At 42.2% G+C, this 18,057-nt stretch overlaps 1 protein-coding gene and 1 non-coding gene across 2 annotated transcripts in view; both read right to left on the reverse strand.

The window, feature by feature from the left end:
* Positions 1-6,616: 6,616 nt before the first annotated feature.
* On the reverse strand, positions 6,617-6,723 carry LOC126947241 (U6 spliceosomal RNA). The gene has a single exon (XR_007722976.1). It is a non-coding gene; the product is annotated as a U6 spliceosomal RNA (small nuclear RNA).
* Positions 6,724-8,978: 2,255 nt separating this feature from the next.
* Positions 8,979-18,057, reverse strand: part of LOC126947129 (cAMP-dependent protein kinase catalytic subunit PRKX-like) — a 103,151-nt gene continuing 94,072 nt past the window's right edge. The window contains exons 7-9 of the mRNA XM_050777754.1: positions 17,712-17,789; positions 13,245-13,393; positions 8,979-9,688 (exon numbers count right to left, since the gene is read on the reverse strand). Coding sequence (XP_050633711.1) covers positions 13,268-13,393; positions 17,712-17,789 — 204 coding nt within the window. The 3' untranslated portion in view covers positions 8,979-9,688; positions 13,245-13,267. The remainder of the gene's footprint in view (positions 9,689-13,244; positions 13,394-17,711; positions 17,790-18,057) is intronic.

Raw genomic sequence — 18,057 nt, forward strand, 5'->3', positions numbered from 1 at the left:
ATCGGGGCTTTATTTTACCCAGGGTAACTGGCTCACCAGCACACCAGCCTCCTCTTTTATTTTTGAGACAGGGTCTTGCTCTGTCACCTACACTGGAGTGCAGTGCTGCAACCTAGCTCACTGCAGTCTCTGCCTCTGGGGCTCAAGTAAACCTTCCACCTCAGCCTCCGAACTGGGGCCACAGGTGCACACCATGGCCACACTCATTTTTTTTTATGTTTTGTAGAGATAGGGTCTTGCTATGTTGCCCAGGCTAGTTTTGAACTCCTAGGCTGAAGTGACTCTCCTACCTTGGCCTCCCAAAGTGCTGGTATTAGACGTACGAACCACTGTGTCCGGCACAACAGTTTTCCATCCTCTTAATGTTGCTCTTTTTTTGGTCTTGTTTTCTGAACCATACAGGAGACTTAGTCCCTCAGAGTCTTGAGAGGACAATAGTAGCCTGATATTTAAGGAGTTATTTTCATCTGGCCAGCTACAGGCTTATTTTGAAGGTGTGATGAGTATGCCAGTGATAGTAGACATAAATCAAAAAGTAAACATGGGGGAAAATTCTAGAATGCCTGTAGGAAAAACTCTGAGGTACTACAGAGTTCGGACAAAAGGAGATTTCCAGCAGCCTAAAAGTAAATTTTAACAGAAAAATATCTTCCATGAGTAGCTTTTATTTAACCAATACAAAGCAGAAGGGTAAACTTATAAACAAAAATAATTCTCAATATAGAAATAACATGCACTGTAATCTCACTATTATTCAAAATAACTGGCAGAAGAGACAATAAACTACTCCAAAACATCTACTAATTCACTTCCAAATGTTACCGAAATATGGCAGGTCCACATCCACTAGTGAATATTCACCTTACACAAAGACTATGAAACAAAACACAAAATGGGCACTCATAACAAATAAAATTAATAAAGTTTTATTTGGAATTAATAACCTAACATGACATAGAAACCCTTTACTATGTGATTAGTTGCAAAGTTCAGAAGTTGAAGGAATGGGGAAAGATAGTTTACATATAACAACTGTTTAGTTGTTGTTGTTGTTGTTTTTTTTTTGACAGAATCTCACTCTTGTTGCCCAGGCTGAAGCGCAGTGGCGCAACCTCAGCTCACTGCAACCTCCACCTCCCAGTACAAGTGATTCTCCTGCCTCGGCCTCCTGAATAGCTGGGATTACAGGCACATGCCACCACGCCCAGCTAATTTTTGTATTTTTAGTACAGACAGGGTTTTGCCATGTTGGCCAGGCTGATCTGTAACTCCTGACCTCAGGTGATCTACCTGCCTTAGCCTCCCAAAGTGGTGGCATTACAGGTGTAAGCCACGGTGCCCAGCCCTGATTATTTTATGTAGTATTGTTTGTAATACAAAAATGGCAAACCACTTAATTCTCTTTTTCTCAGACACCTAAATTACAGTGAATCTTATTCATGTCATATCATGACTGTAAATTAATATAAGGTAGCTATGCCTGGTGATAAGGTGAATCATCACTAATATAGTTTCACATGAGGAATGCACCACCTAAGTACCAGATATTGTTCTAGGTGCCAGGGTTTCAACAACAAACCCAACCAAAGACCAAATTCCTTGCCTGCCTGGAGTTTGCATTCTAGTGGGAAGAGGAAGACAATAAGAAAAGTAAACAAGAAAAGGGTACAAACCAGTAGAAAGTGCTCAGTGATGGAGAGGAAAAAAAACAAGTTTCAGAAAAGTGATAGACAAGTGTTGGAAAGAAGTTAAAATTTTAAATGAAGTGCTGGAGGAATTGAGAAGAATTTGAGCAAAGAGTTTGAAGATGGTAAAGGTGAACGCTATGCTTGTATCTAGAAGAAAGAAAAGGGCCAGAGCAAAGGTCCCATGGCAGGAGATTTTGGGATGTGTTCTGAAGCACAGTCCAGGCATTGACAGTGGATGCCCTGGAGAGAGACTCTGGGACATTACTGACAGCGGATCATGGAGACGCTTCTACACTGTTATGATATTATTTTGTCCTCTGAGTGCAACAGAGCTATTGGAGGTTTCTGATCAGAAAGGGAGCCCACAGGAATAATTACTGCCCCTATTTGAAGAATGGATCCATTAATATGGAAAACAGCTTAAGAAACATGTCCACCACGATGGCCCCAGTGAGAAGCAGAGCCTGACCCAGGTCTCTGACTCATGACTCAAGGCACTTTCAAGCACCCCAGGCTCTTACTTACAATTCACTACACTGTTCATAGAAATATTTTCTGTTTGGCAAAGATCAAATGTTGACTTGGCAGCATTGAGTAAAATCCCGAGATGAATTCAGAGAAAGGAAAGGCAACACACATCAAAAAAAAATCCTTCGAACACCCACTGCAAGAGATCTTTATACTTCTTTTCTACTTCTTGCTGTGAAAGCTTAAAGGAAGATCACCATTTAAGTCCTGGTTCTTTCTGTTTTGCTCTCACTTGATGGCTCCCAAATGGTCCCCAATCTTATTTTTCTAAGTAGTGGTTTTCAACCAGGGGAGATTTTACCTCCCAGGGGCTTTTTGTAAACGTCTGGAGACATTTTTAGTTGTCACCACAGGAGTGGGGGCCAAGTGGGGGGATACTGGTATCTGGGAAGTAGAGACCAAGGATGTCTATCAACATCCTATAATGCACAGAATGGCACCAATCACAGAGAATCACCCAGCCTCAGATGTCAGCAGTGCTCAGTTAGAGAAACCCTGGGCATTTGCATGAGAAACTATCGTTCAACCTATCTAACCACCTATCATCCATCCCTATAAACCTCTATCCCTATCAACCTATTATCTATCATCTATCTATTCATCTATATCTACCTATCATCTATCTATACACATACACATACACACACACACCCTTTTTGGGCTCCAGCAATCTTCCTACCTCAGCCTCCTGAGTAGTGAGGACTACACCATGCACCACCACATCCAGCTAATATTTTCATTTTTTTGTAGAGACAAAGTCTCACTAGGTTGCCTAGCTCAAATTTTATAAATTGTAAGAGAATTGTGAAGCCCATATGACAATGACCAAAGTAGATATTGATAGAGAACTTTTTACACATTATGAAGTGGTTTTATTTCTGGGATATGTTTTAAGACTTATTTTCATTGTCACAAATGCTGTAACATTTACAATACAAAACATGACAATATTTACATAATATTAAAAAATTAAAAAAATAATTAAGCCATTTGAAATATTAATTCAAATTTGAAGAACCAAACCCTCAAAAAGATAAATTTTTTTAAAAATGTGCCATCAAAATTTATTCTGTCTAGAAAGAGTACATCTAAATCTTTGGAGCCTAGAACGAGGATGATCAGTCATTACTCGAAGAACACATTTAAAGGCAGAAAACTAAGCTAAACTTCAGTGAAGATAAAAAGACAGAAAGTGTTAAGGAATAGCCAAATCAGGTGAAGAGTAAGAAAATAAAGGTATAGGATCAAGATATAGGCAAATGATTAAAATGGTAGGTTCTCCTATGTATTCTGTGAACCTGGAAGGAGTCAGTGCTTCAAGGTGGATCCCAGGTCACTAAATGGGACTACGTTGCCCAGGCTGGTCTCAAACTTCTAGGCTCAAGCGATCCTCCTGCCTTGGCCTTCCAAAGCACTGGAATTATAGGTATGCACCTCCATGCCTAATTATAGCAGCTTTTTTGTACTCTGTGCAACAGAGACTGTGTGTCCTGCAAGGCAGAAAGTATCTGCCATGTGGCCCCTACAGATAATTGCCCATCCCTGGATTAGACTAAAGGAGAAAAGCCACAGCTTGTTTGGAGACAGAAGCAGACGAGACTCAGACTTCTGAAAAGATAAAAAGTTTTATTAAACAAACCTGGAATCAACAGTATTATTACATAAATTAGACAGCAGTAAAATTTTCCTAGGGCATATGTACAAATCACAGTGATTTCCATTGTGCAACAAACAGACAGGATTAAAAATAGGCACTCCCCTCCCCGACCCCCCATGAGAAGGTGGGGTCACCCCGCGGGGTTCCCAGTTCTGGCTCGCCAAGGGGTGCACAAACCTGCAAAGGCACTCTGCCTGTGTGCGCGGCATCCGGCGGCAGTCACAGGGCCCCAGAAGCATGGTGGCAACACGGTGAGACTGCCCAATGTTCAGCGCAAAACAAGAATTCAGCTACAACAGCTGAGCAGAGCTCAACAGCCATCTCACAGGATAAGGACCGTGGAAAGGCTTCAAATCCCACCCGCTAGAACACAATTGTAATGCCTTTTACATACAGAACAGACGTGTCCACCATGGAAGATCAAACTAAGCCTCAACAGAACCTCCCGACACACAATAATTTACAGAGAACCTGACAGGGCATTCCCCTGTTATTAGGAAGGACTCTTCTGCAGGGTGCAAGGCCATAAGGTTTGCAAAGCAAACTTGATTATGAAAAGGCTTGGTGAAAATACAGCCCCCCACCTTCACCAAGACACACAAACACACACACACACACACACACCCCCTCAAAGAAACTATCCAAATGCATCAACACCCGTTCACGTGCTTTTCTTCTTGCTTTTGTTAAGTGAATCCCATTCCTTTAAGTTAGACTAATTAGAAGGCCTTCTTGCCTCTGTCAGCAACAGAGAAAAAAACAGCGTATACGACTCCTCCAATGTGTGTAAAATGCATGCTAGGTAGATTGAAGGAAAGATGAGAGGAACCTGGGCATCCCATTTCAAGTCTCTACAACTGGAGAAATCAAAGGCTGCAAGGACTGTGTAGACCTGATGCAAAGTTAACTGGCTACAAAAATAAAACCCAAGCCAGTGCTGTCTTGCACTCTGTTCACTCAGTAGGTGGAGCCATGAATGCCTATGACATTCTGGTGTGGTATTTGTGCAGCCTGAGGTGCACCCTGGCTACAGAGTTGAGCCTTGGGGTCTTTAACAGTATTAAGCCATAGTTTCACAGTTACAATGGTCCAAAGAACTAGAGGCCACGTAGGTCAAACACAGAAATGGCGAACACATCACGAACCACTCAACTGTTTGGTTCCACTGGTGATTTTTTTTAATGAGTAGTGATTTCAAATGATTTGGTGTTTTTGCTCTTGTTTTTGCTTTTCTTCAAAACAAACAACTGATTTGGTCTTTAAGTATGGACAGAAAGAAACAAAACACTGAATGAGAAATTCACTAACAAGTGATTGTGCAATTGTTTGATGGGCATGGAGAGGAAGCGGGGCTGAACAGCATTTTGAGGGGACGAAGCGCGCAATCTTACCCCACTGCTGGGGGGTTTCTGCTTCTTATTCTATCATGCTGACAGCAAATATAATTTGCCCATTGCTGGCTATAGATATGTTTAAGCTAAGCAGGATTTAGACTTCTGTTGCCAAGAATTAGAAGAATTCAGTAGATACAATGTATACTATTTTGTTTGACTTTATTTCCTTCCAGGCTTTATGAATGCCTATGAAAGCAGGCTGGTGGCATTTCCCTTCGGAAAAACAAGACTTGCCCCAATATACTTCTTGTTGTAACATATCCATTTCTTAAAGATATTCTCTTACAGTATTCCAATTTAAGAAAATACTTCCAACTCATAAAATTACATAAGCAAAGTAAATTTGTAATGTTTCTCTGATACAAAATTATGTGATTATTGTAATGAATTTTCCTCCACATTTTGCACAGTGATTGTTTCACAGGACCATCTATGCAAAAATGTTGCAAAATCCACCCAGGTCAACTATTTTTATTTTGGGAGATGCAGTCTCGCTCCTTTGCCCAGGCTGGAGTGCAGTGGCACAATCTTGGTTCACTGCAGCCTCTGTCTCCCAAGTTCCATATTCTCCTGCCTCAGTCTCCATAGTAACTGGGACTACAGACCCGTGCCACGACGTCTGGCTAATTTTTGTGTTTTTAGTAGAGACAAGGGTTTCACCATGTTGGCAAGGCTGGTCTCAAACTCCTGACCTCAGGTGATCTGCCTCCCTGGGCCTCCCAAAGTGCTGGGATTGCAGGCATGAGACACAGCACTCTGCCAGGTAAACTCTTTTTAAATTATTAATAGTGATTGTTCCATGTTTTAGCTAATTTTGATTAAATTAACCCCTACATGACACTGGGCCATTTAAACTATGACCCCGCCATGGGCAGTTACCAGGTAGCCCGTGTCACTTCAAATGCTGAAATGTGCATGACGGTCAAAAGTGGGTTTCACACCATCACACGTTCTTGGAATTGCTTCCAATTTCTCATTTGTTCTGTATGGCTAGAGGCTGATAACAATGTCCGTAAAGAACGAGGTCATCCATGTGCTTGCATATTTCATTTTCCTGCATATCAGCTCACAATTAAGGCATTTCAGGCTTTCCTGATGCTAATTTTCATCTGAGTATGAAATCCTGGATAATAAAACAGACAACCTAAAAATAGGCATATGGACTCATGGGTCTATGTACTTTTTAAAATGTGCTCAAGTGTTTCATTTATGGTTTTATTAATAATTTTTAAAGTAGAATGTTCAATAATATTACTATGATTTATTTTTATAGTCAGCAAACATGAGACCTAATGCTTTTCCTTCTAGCTCCACATCTCAGTGCACAGTATAACCTTTTTTTAAAAAAAAAAAATTTGGAATGCTGCATGAATATACGGATCTTCCTTGCAAAGGGAGCCATGCTAATCTCCTCTGTGTCATTCCAATTTTAGTATACCTGCTGCCGAAGTCAGCACCAGTTTCACCTTTTCACATTCACGGTAAAACTGATGGGAAACTGCATGCTACATGTTTAGACAATGATGGCCCTCAACTGTTAATCCCAACAAGATGGTGAGTGAGACGCACAGGCTGAAAATACAGTTGTCTAAAACATTTCCACATTTCACCATCTGAACATCATTTTCCACTGAGTGATTAATTGTAAAGACTTTATTCTACTGAACCTACTAATTTTCTCACCTACTGAGTAAACCGCCACGTGAAGAAAAGGTCACTGATGAAAAACAGTGGCAATGTTCTGTTTCTGCAATTTCACTGTGTTTTAACATTTTTTTTCTTTTTATAGAGATGGGATCTCGCTATGCTACCCAGGCCAGTCTCAAACTCCCAGGCTCAAGCAATCTTCCTGCCTCAGCTTCCCCAAATCCTAGGATTATAAGAGTGAACCACCACAATCAGCTTCACTGTCTTTTAAAGCTTTAAAGTGGACGTTCTCTTCATGCCATCTTCAAAAGCAAAAAGCCACTGAGGTTTTTTGGGTGTTTGTGTGTGTGTGTGGAGGGAGGAGACGGGGTCTCACTCTGTCACCCAGGCTGGTGGGCAGCGGTGCTATCTCAGATCACTGCAACCCGGACTTCCCTGGGTTCAAGTGATCCTCTCGTCTTAGCCTTCTGAGTAGCTGAGACTACAGACATGCTCCACTATGCTCGGCTAATTTTTTTGTATTTTGTAGAGATGAGGTGTCCCCAGACTAGTCTTGAACTCCTGGGCTCAAGCAGTCCTCTCACCTCAGCCTCCCAAAGTGTTAGGATTACAGACGTGAGCTTGACCCAGTGCCTTCTTATTTGTAGGTGAACTCTGGCCAAATCTGATTACATTTCTCTTGACAGTTCTCTACTTTTAAATAACTGAATGGCTTTTCCTAATAGACACTCTCCACAGTACTAGATGTGTGATGTGTGTGCAGAAGAGAGGTAGCAAGTGCTAGAGGGAGAAATATCTTCGCAGGTACTGCTTGAAAAAACAGCTCCAATAGCAAGGAATGCACTGATGGCTCCAGAGAACCTGAGCTATTGAGTTTTGAGAAGAGATAAGGAGCCAGGGGGAACCCAACTGTCTTCTCACTGCACACATTTTCACCAAAACATGGCAAGGGCACATTCCACCCCCACTCTGGGTGCAGAAGGAGAGAGATGAAAGCAGGACATGAGAAAAAGAAGAGGTGGAGAAGAAAGTATTGGAGGTCTTGAGTGTATCCCTGTTGTCAACAAAGAATTCCTGGAAGGCTCTAAGTCTACTTCTTCAATGCTCTCACTCCTGCCACAGCTGGGCCCTGCGACCTCATACACAGCAGATTTGAGCAATGCCATACTTAAGCTGAGTCAGAGTAAAGAGAAAAGGTGCACCCTGTTCAGATGTCTACAGCCAAGTTTTGAGCCAGGATGGTCCAGAGAAAAAGCAAGGAAAAAAATGAGTTACTTACAAAGCAAGATCCCACGCCCGCAGTTTATGCTGTGTCTAGCATGACCCACATTTAGCGAGAGATGTTTCAGGACAAACTCACTGTATGGCTGTCATGACATCAACACCCAGAGAAGAACATCTGGAGGCTGCTCCTTCGGGGTGTCTCCCCAATCACTTCCCAAGAGATGACTCTCACTCCTGGATTATTCCGCATAAAACAGCATGATCTACTGAGGAAGATTATTAGGCACACTCAATATGAACATTTATGAGAAATTAGAAACAGGTGAGGTTCCTTTCAATTCTGCCACTTACTCACATCCCATAGATCATCTGTTTGTCGCTTTTCCCAAAACTACAGGTGAAATAAAATATCTGCATAAAGGTCAGCCTTACAGGTGAACTGATCTTAAAAGTTATTTGGGAAGTATGGGAGGTGTATTTTGTTCAAAACATTTCAACTGGGACTTTAATAGGTAGCCATTTACCTGTGCAGGATGAATTTTTTTTTTTAATACAGGGTCTTGCTGTGTCGTCCAGGCTGGAGTGCAGTGGTACAATCACGGCTCACTGAAGCCTCAACCTCTTGAGCTCAAGCCATCCTCCTACCACAGCTCCTGAATAGCTGGGACTACAGGTATGCACAACCACATCTGACTAATTTTTATAATCTTTGTAAATTCTGTAGAGACAAGGTTTCACTATGTTGCCCAGGCCAGTCTCAAACTCCGGGTCTTAAGCAATCCTCCCAGCCCAGGCTCCCAGAGTGCTGGGACTACAGGAACGAGCCACTGCACCTAGCCCAGATGAAATTTTTGAATGTGACACAGGTTTTTTGAATACAGTACATTGCTCCAACAATTTCAAAGTCATTGTAGATTCCTGGAATAAATTTGATCCCACATCTTCTTCTCCATGTTTCTCCTTTTAAAGTCTCACATTACTAGGTAGGAGGCACTGAAGATACTGAATGTAGACCCCTCCCACCCCCCGGATATTTTCTTCCCCCAAACTATAAAATGCATATGAGATGATTTTTTAAAAAATGCATGCAACATACCCTTCAGATGTTGTCCCCAAGAGAAGAAAATTTGAAAAACCAAATTGAAAAATAAAAATTACAGGCTCTGTGAAGTATGAATATTTACATCATTGCACAATTTGTATGCATCTGCCATAATGACTTCTACATATATATATACACACACACACAATTTATGGTTATAATCGAATGAGTCCAGTTCAAACTTATAAAGTCTATGAGAAAAACCAAGACAACACTAAAGGATAAGACAAAATCTACAATCAAACAATTTTCTAAACCTTCCTACAGTGTGGAATTCCAGTTGCTTAAATAATGTCAGTTCCATTAATTTCAACTGTGCTCTGATCTATTTCTATACACACAGGTACACAGAAAAGTGGAAATGTCCTTATGCCGTGAAGAAGACATTTTACTTCTGGTCTGCTTAGGTGCAGTTCTTTGTTCCAGGCCGATTCCAATCTTCCTGTTTCTAGCATGAAATAGGATGAAAGATTTTGTGAGTTTCTCAGTAACTGGATGAATTTTGTACTCATGATCATCTCAATGATAACACAAAGGTTTCCTTTTCCTAAGTGACAACAAAGAAAACTTCCCTTTGTAATTCTTTGGCAAGGATCCATAAGCCTAAATTCTAAAAGGAGAGGCCAATCAAAAGGAAATGAAGAATGTTTCAAAGGTAAGGGGTTTTTTTTGGTTGGTTGGTTGGTTGGTTGGTTTGAGATGGCATTTTGCTTTTGTTGCCCAGGCTGCTGTACAATGGCGCAATCTCAGCTCACTGCAACCTCCGCCTCCTGGGTTCAAGAGATTCTCCTGCCTCAGCCTCATGAGAAGCTGGAATTACAGGCGCCTGCAACCATGCCCAGCTAATTTTTGTATTTTTGGTAGAGACAGGGTTTCACCATGTTTGCATGCAAGGCTGGTCTCAATCTCCTGACCTCAGATGATCCATGCGCCTCAGCCTCCCACAATGCTGGGATTACAGGTGTGAGCCATCTTGCCCAGCCCTGTTTTCATTTTTGAGATACGGTCTAACTCTGCCATCCAGGCCGGAGTACAGGGACACAATCACAGCTCACTGCAGCCTCAACTTTCTGGGCCCAAGCGAGCCTCCCACCTCAGCCTCTAGAGTAGCTGGGACAACAGGTATGTATCACCCACACCTGGCTTTTTTATTCTTTGTAGAGATGGGGTCTCACTATGTTGCCCAGGCTTGATCTCAAAAACCTGACCTCAAATAAGCCTCCCACCTCAGGCTCCCAAACTGCCAAGATTACAAGTAGGAGCCAACACACCCAGCCTAAAGAACGTTCTATCATATGCTTATCTTATCCATAAATAAAATTTATCCACCAATAGATGATGAGCTACACAACAAAAATGGGATCCCCAGTTCAACATGCTTCCTCAGAGAACCTTACAGCAAGACAGAAAATATTTTATCACAAAGTAAAATAAAAGACATAGTGAGTCAGTTCTCTTAAATTCCTCCTCTACATTCAGAAAGGCATGTGGGGTGATTCAAACAAAGACGAACGGCTAAAGCATAGTTTCTAAGCTGCCCTCAAGTGCAGTGATTCATCTGAACTGGTGTCCTATTTACAGGAGAAGATTTGGTTTCATGAAGAACTATCTTCCTGCATAAAATTCCTGAACCTGATCCGTCTTCACTGAAAATGCCAGAGATGTGTTTGGTATACAAATTAGTTTCGATAAAATTACTGAAATAGATTAAAATATTGCATATGGGCTGGGAGCAGTGGCTCACACCTGTAATCCCAGGACTTTTGGAGGCCAAGGCAGGCGGATCACCTGAGCTCAGGAGTTTAAGACCAGCCTGGCCAACATGGTGAAACCCTGTCTCTACTAAAAACACAAAAACTTAGCCTAGTAGGGTGGCAGGCACCTGTAATCCCAGCTACTCAGGAGGCTGAGGCAGAAGAATCACTTGAACCCAGGAGCCAGAGGTTGCAGTGAGCTGACATAGCACCACTGCACTCCAGCCTAGGAAACAGAGTGCGACTCTGTTAAAAAAAAAAAAAGAAAAATCATTAAACAGAGCCCTGACCACTAGACAAGCTATATTACAAATGATTTCAGCTGGGCACAGTGGCTCGCACCTGTTACCCCAGCATTTTGGGAGGCCAAGTTGGGCAGATCATAAGATCAAGGGATCAAGACTAGCCCGACCAACATGGTGAAACCTCATCTCTATTAAAAATATAAAACTTGGCTAGGTGTGGTGGCATGCACCTATGGTCCCAGCTACTCAGGAGGCTGAAGCAGGAGAATCACTTGAACCCAGGAAGCAGAAGATGCAGTGAGCTGAGATCATGCCACTGCACTCCAGCCTGGCAACACAGTGAGACTCTGTCTCAAAATAATTAATTAATTAATTAAAAGATAATTCCACTTAGCAAAAACAATACTTACACATACTTTCTCAAGAATACAAACTAGACTGAGAAAGGTTATTCCCATGTGTGAAATCTTTTTCAGGGACAGTAGGGGCAGATGGGGACAGAATGTAATGAAACTATTCACTGATTATAAGACAAAAATCCATCCAATGGAAGCTTTTTTGTTATTTAAGTAAATTTTACACTTGAGGGGGTCTCTATTAGAGAAAGTATATGGCTGATCAACTAGGGGTCCTTCATACTAAAGCAAACCAGTTTTTACATCATTTCAAAGATTTCCTGGAGAGACATAATTCATAAGATGCTATGGGTAAGTCAGCAAAAATGTAAGCCCCAGAGTAGACCAGAGAAACACGAAGAGGAAAACACATTCAGGAACATCTTATGATTTTTAAAACCCACAACTGGATTTCATGAGCATTTACGATGTTCATAAAGTTACATGCTCTCATGTTAACACAAACCGGTCACCACTGTAAAAGCGTTCATCACATAACTGAGGTGAAGTAAAAGTGTTCATCACATACTGAGAGGTGAAGCCATGCCACAGAGACAGGTTATCTTCTCGAGGTCATAGCCACCTATTCCTCTATCATTTTGTTCTCTATTATTTTAATTTTTATCCAGTTTTCCTCTCGATACATCCATGGAAACACCTGCCCAGGATGGAGGGCTCTCATTCACCCTGTCTTTCAGCAGGTTGGTTCCTCTCCCCAATCAGCAACTGTGACATTTGGTGTCTGTTTCAAATGGTGTTGGTTAGCCAACTGGGAAGACTACAGGAAAATTATGGGAATGGAAATCAAAGTGGGAAAAACAAGCTATGTCAATGAGTAGACACATCACTGACAATATTTTGCTTCACTGGTATTTTTCTTGCTCATATGTTACAGGAAGAAAGATCTAATTGAAGCCATATAATCGAGCAATTTAGAATTGAGGAGTAACTGAAAGCTCTTTTTAATCCATATTTAAAAACTAATAACAGACTTTCAAAGACTCAAGGAAATAACAGTCAAAACCCTTTTTCAGTCATCTGAAATTAAAGCTTAGCAAATTTCATGAGGGATCCTAAAAAATATTATTATTATTTAAAAAATAATAACAGACCTGCAAAGGCTCAAAGAAGTAATAGACTCAAAATCCCTTTCCAGTCATCTTCAAAGCTTAGCAAATTTCCTATGAGGGTACGTTTCTTCTTCTTATTTTTTAACCAAAGGGGACCTAAGAGACTTTTGAAAATACTTGTTAATTATTGTAAGGAAGCTCGCCTGTCACTCAGGGTTTCTGGAACAGGGACCAGAAGAGCTGGGCTTCTCAAATGTTCAGGCACACACAAACCACCCAGGGGTCTTATTTAGATGTGCAGGTTCTGACGCAGAAGATGGATTCTGGACTGTGACGCCGATGCCCCGACCACAGGCTGACCTGGAGTCACAGGCATGGCTGTGTTTATGTCACTGACCCTTGGAATCATTCCCCTTTGCTCTGCTTCACTGCTGACCTCTGTGCGCATGAGCTTAAGCCCCATTCAGTAAACGCAGCCTCACCTGGATGTGGGGTCGAGTCAGTCTCATTTTATGGTAATTACTAAATATAAAGATATACCTTCCAGATGTGAGCTCCTGACCTCAGAAATTCCTGAAGATTTCTAAATCCTTCTGCGGCACGGGCGCGGCTGTGTCCCAGTCATTCTCGGGGTAAGTTTCGAAGTTGGACGTGTCACCGTCGCCAGCTATCTTGGGCACGATGGGGGGCTGTGAGACATGGTCGAAGCACAAAGACATGGTTAGAAAGGAATGGGAAGCTTGGACGCTGCACACACCCCTTTACTTCTGTCACTGTACCTAAAAATGAAAATGATTTGCAAAACACTAAAGCGGTCTTCCCTTTGTTTATGAACACGGCAATATTTGAATTAAAATATTGTGAATAAGGCTAGGTGTGGGGGCTCACGCCTATAATCCCAACACCTTAAGAAGTTAAGGCAGGAGGGTCGTTTAAGCCTCAGAAGTTTGAGACCTGCCTGGGAACACAGGGAGTCCCGTCTCTACAAAAAATACAAAAAATAGCCAGGTGTGGTGCTATGTGCCTATAGTCTCAGTAGGCTGAGGTGGGAGGACTGCTTGAACCCAGGAGGTCGATATTGCAAGTGAGCCATGACTGCACCACTGCATTCTAGCCTGAATGACAGAGTGAGATCCTGTCTCAAAATATATACATATATAGTACTAACTAAGCTATGGTACAGTCATGTGATGGAATACAAAGCAGTTTTTTTTTAAATGAGGAAGCTGGCTGGGCACAGAGGCTCATGCCTGTAATCTCAGCACTTTGGGAGGCCAAGGCGGGTGGATCACCTGAGGTCAGGAGTTCGAGTCCAGTCCAGCCAACATGGAGAAACCCTGTCTCTACCGAAAACACAAAAATTAGCTGGACACCGTGGCGGGTGCCTGTAATCCCAGATACTCAAGAGGCTAAAGCAGGAGAATCACTTGAACCTGGGAGCCAGAGGTTGCAGTGAGCCAAGATCACACCACTGAACTCCAGCCTGGGCAATGGACCAAGACTTTGTCTCAAAAAAATAAATAAATAAATAATAAAAATAAAAATAAAATATGAAGCTACCCAGGTATGTAGACAGGTCTCCAGATTATACAGTCAAGTGCCAAAAGCAAGACTATAATCATGTACATACTATGCTTCCCTAGATTACTGTAAATGAGTGGCAAAAATAACAATGCATGTATCCATGTGGGTTTTTATTAGCACAAAGAAAGTCTAGAAGGATACACAGAAAAATGTAATAAAAGGTGGCTTGGAGGGGGTAAGAGGGAGACTTGACAATATATCTGTTTTAATATTGACCTGGTTTTTGACCAATGTGAACAGATAAAATGTATTCAAATTGTTTTTTAAATGCAATTTAATACAAATAAAGTATTTGAAAAGGTAAAACTTTGAACAAAATGATGTGCATCAGCCCACGCCCAGTGGCTCATGCCTATAATCCCAGCACTTTGGGAGGCCAAAGAGAGTGGATCATTTCAGGTCATGAGTTTGAAACCAGCCTAGGCAACATAGTGAAACCCCATCTCTTCTAAAAATACAAAAAAAAATTAGCTGGATGTGGTGGTGCACACCTATAACCCCAGCTACTTGGGAGGCTGAGGCAGAAGAATCACTTGAATCCAAGAGGTGGAGTTTGCAATGAGTTGAGATCACTCCACTGCACTACAGCCCAGGCTTCAGCCCCAGAAACTCTGGTCTGAGCTGAGGCCTGGAAATAAGCATTTTTAAGCATATTTCTAAGCATTCTCCATTCTTTTGACTCTGAAGTGCAAAGGTGAAAACACTATCATTGAACACTCCAATCAGTAACATATGCAGTGCAGAGTGTGCACGAAAGCCAAGATATGGAATCAACCTAAGTGTCCACCAACAGATGAATGGATAAAGAAAATGTGGTCCATACACACGATGAAAAACTATTCAGCCATAAAAAGGAATGAAATCTTGTCATTTACAGCAAAATGAATGGAATGGGAGATCATCATGTCAAGTAAACTAAGCCAGGCCAGGTGCAGCAGCTCACGCCTATAATCCCAACACTTTGGGAGACCCATGCTGGTGGATCACTTGAGGTTAGGAGATTGAGACCAGCCTGGCCAACATGATGAAACCCTGTCTCTAGTAAAAATACAAAAATTAGCCAGGCCTCTGTAATTCCAGCTACATGAAGCTGAGGCATGAGAATCGCTTGAACCCAGGAGGAGGATGCTGCAGTGAGCAAGATCATGCCACTGCACTCCAGCCTCGGCAACAGAGCGAGATGCTGTCCCAGAAAACAAAAAATAAATAATAAATAAACCAAGCCAGATGCAGATTGAGAAATACAAGCACATTCCCACTCATATGTGGAAACTAAAAAAGTTGATCTCATGAAGGCTGACAGTAGAATGATGATTACCAGAGGGTGGGAGGGGTATGTGGGTGAGTGATGAAGGGGAGATGAAAAAACATTGGCTAATGGGTACAAACATTCCAACAGATAAAAGGAATAAGTTCTAGTGTTTGATAGCATAGTTGGGTGGCCAAAGTTAACAACAATATATTGTATATGTCAGAATAGCTAGAAGACTTGCAATATTCCCAACCCACAAAAATGATGTTTGAGCTGACGGATACCCTGATTATCCTAAGTTGATAATTACACATTCTTTTTTTTTTTTCAAAGATGGAATCTCGCTCTGTCACCCAGGCTGGAGTACAGTGGTGCGATCTCGGCTCACTGCAACCTCTACTGCCTGGGTTCAAGCAATTCTCTGCCTCAGCCTCCAGAGCAGCTGGGACATGCCCAGCTAATTTTAGTAGAGATGGGGTTTCACCATTGTGGCCAGGCTGGCCTTACGCTCCTGACCTACTGATCCACCTGCCTTGGCATCCCAAAGTGCTGAGATTACAGGCATAAGCCAGCATGCCTAACTAATACATTCTATACATGTGTCGAAATACAACATGTACACCCATAATTATGTACATGTGATAGTTACACCATTTAGCAGCTGTGTAACCTTCAACATGCTGCTTAATTTCTGAGGTAGTCTCATTTATAAAATGGACAAGAATTGCATACTGATAAAAATGCCAGATTTTTTTTTTTTTTTTTTCTGAGATGAGGTCTCACTCTGTCACTAGGCTGGAGTGCACTGGCATAATCACAGCTCACTGCAACCTCTGCATACCAGGTTCATGCAAATTCTCCTTCCTCAGCCTCTCAAGTAGCTGAAACTACCAGTATGCACCACCATGCCCGGTTAATTTTTGTATTTTCAGTAGCGACAGGGTTTCACCATGTTGGCCAGGATGGTCTCAATCTCTCAACCTCACGATCTGCCCACCTAGGCCTCCCAAAGCGCTGGGATTGCTGGGTTTTTGTTTTTGTTTTTTTGGCATGGGGTCCAGCTCTGCCACTCAGGCTGCAGGGCAGTGGCGCAATCTCGGCTCACTGCAACCTCCGCCTCCTGGAATCAAGCAATTCTCATGCCTCAGCCTCCCAAGTAGCTGGGAATACAAGCATATGCCACCACACCTGGCTAATTTTTGTATTTTTTGTAAAGATGGAATTTCACCATATTGCCCAGGCCAGTCTCAAACTCCTGGGTTCAAGCGATCTGCCAGAGTTGGCCTCTAAAAGTGCTGCAATTATAGGAGTAAGCCACCGCACCCGGACAAAAAGCCAGATGTTTAAAAATAAGCAGTTTGGCCAGAAATGTTCCAAAGAATATTCTCCACATAATACACCACTATCACTGAATGATTACCATGGAGCTAGACACATGCTTATCTCTGTAAACCTGTTTACCACTTTCCACTAAAGAGGAGGGAGCTAGTCAGGAATCAGGCCAGTTCTCCTAAAATCTGCTTCAAAATCTGAGATGAGTGTCCATCCATGAATGAACAGACAAAGAACATATGATATATGACTGGGTGTGGTGGCTCCTGCCTGTCATCCCTGCACTTTGGTTCTGGACCAGCCTGGGCAATATAGTGAGACCTCATCTCTTAAAAAAAAGAAAAAAGAAAAAGAAAGAGAAAGAGAAAGAGGGGAAGGAAGGAAGGAAGGAAGGAAGGAAGGAAGGAAGGAAGGAAGGAAGGAAGGAAGGAAGGAAGGAAGGAAGGAAGGGAGGAAGGGAGGGAGGGAGGGAGGGAGGGAGGGAGGGAGGGAGGGAGGGAGGGAGGGAGGAAGAAAATGTGGCATACAGACAGGATAGAGTACTACTTGACTATAAAAAAAAAATAATGAAATCTTGTTACTTGCAGCAACATGGATAGAACTGAGATCCATATATTAAGTAAAATAAGCCAGACATGGAAAGACAAACATTGCATGTCCTCACCCCTTTATGGGAGCTAATTATCACTAAGACACAGAGTGGGGAACTTGGTTTATGAATGGTTTTAGACAAATTAATTACATGTCAGGCATCAATAAAGAAGTCCCAGGATTCAGAGACAGTCCCTGTTAACGGGAGAGCTCGGGCGTACTGAGTCACCCACTGATATGTGTTGTACCTTCAGTTTTCTCTGCGGAACAGCTTCCCAGTCCACAGAGTGGAACCACTGATGGCGTTTCACATCATTTGCCCCATTCTTCAAAAGAAACAACACATGTCGTCAGTGTGTGGAATTCTGACACGGCAGGAAAGAAAAATACCCCAAAGAATCTCTACATTATTCTAGTATTGAAACAAATGGAACAAGTTTGCTGCATTTTGGATAACTGTGCCTGGAGGGTGAGCTGCTAGGAAAACCTGCAAGCAAAGCTGTTAGTGTTTTGTTTGCCCTTTTTTGTTGCAGAAACAAATCCAGTCATTCTGCTCCTGTGCAATGCATTGGCATTGCGGACCAAAGACGAAAA

The sequence above is a fragment of the Macaca thibetana genome, chromosome Y (genome assembly GCF_024542745.1).
Source record: "Macaca thibetana thibetana isolate TM-01 chromosome Y, ASM2454274v1, whole genome shotgun sequence".
Taxonomy (NCBI): Eukaryota; Metazoa; Chordata; class Mammalia; order Primates; family Cercopithecidae; genus Macaca; species Macaca thibetana.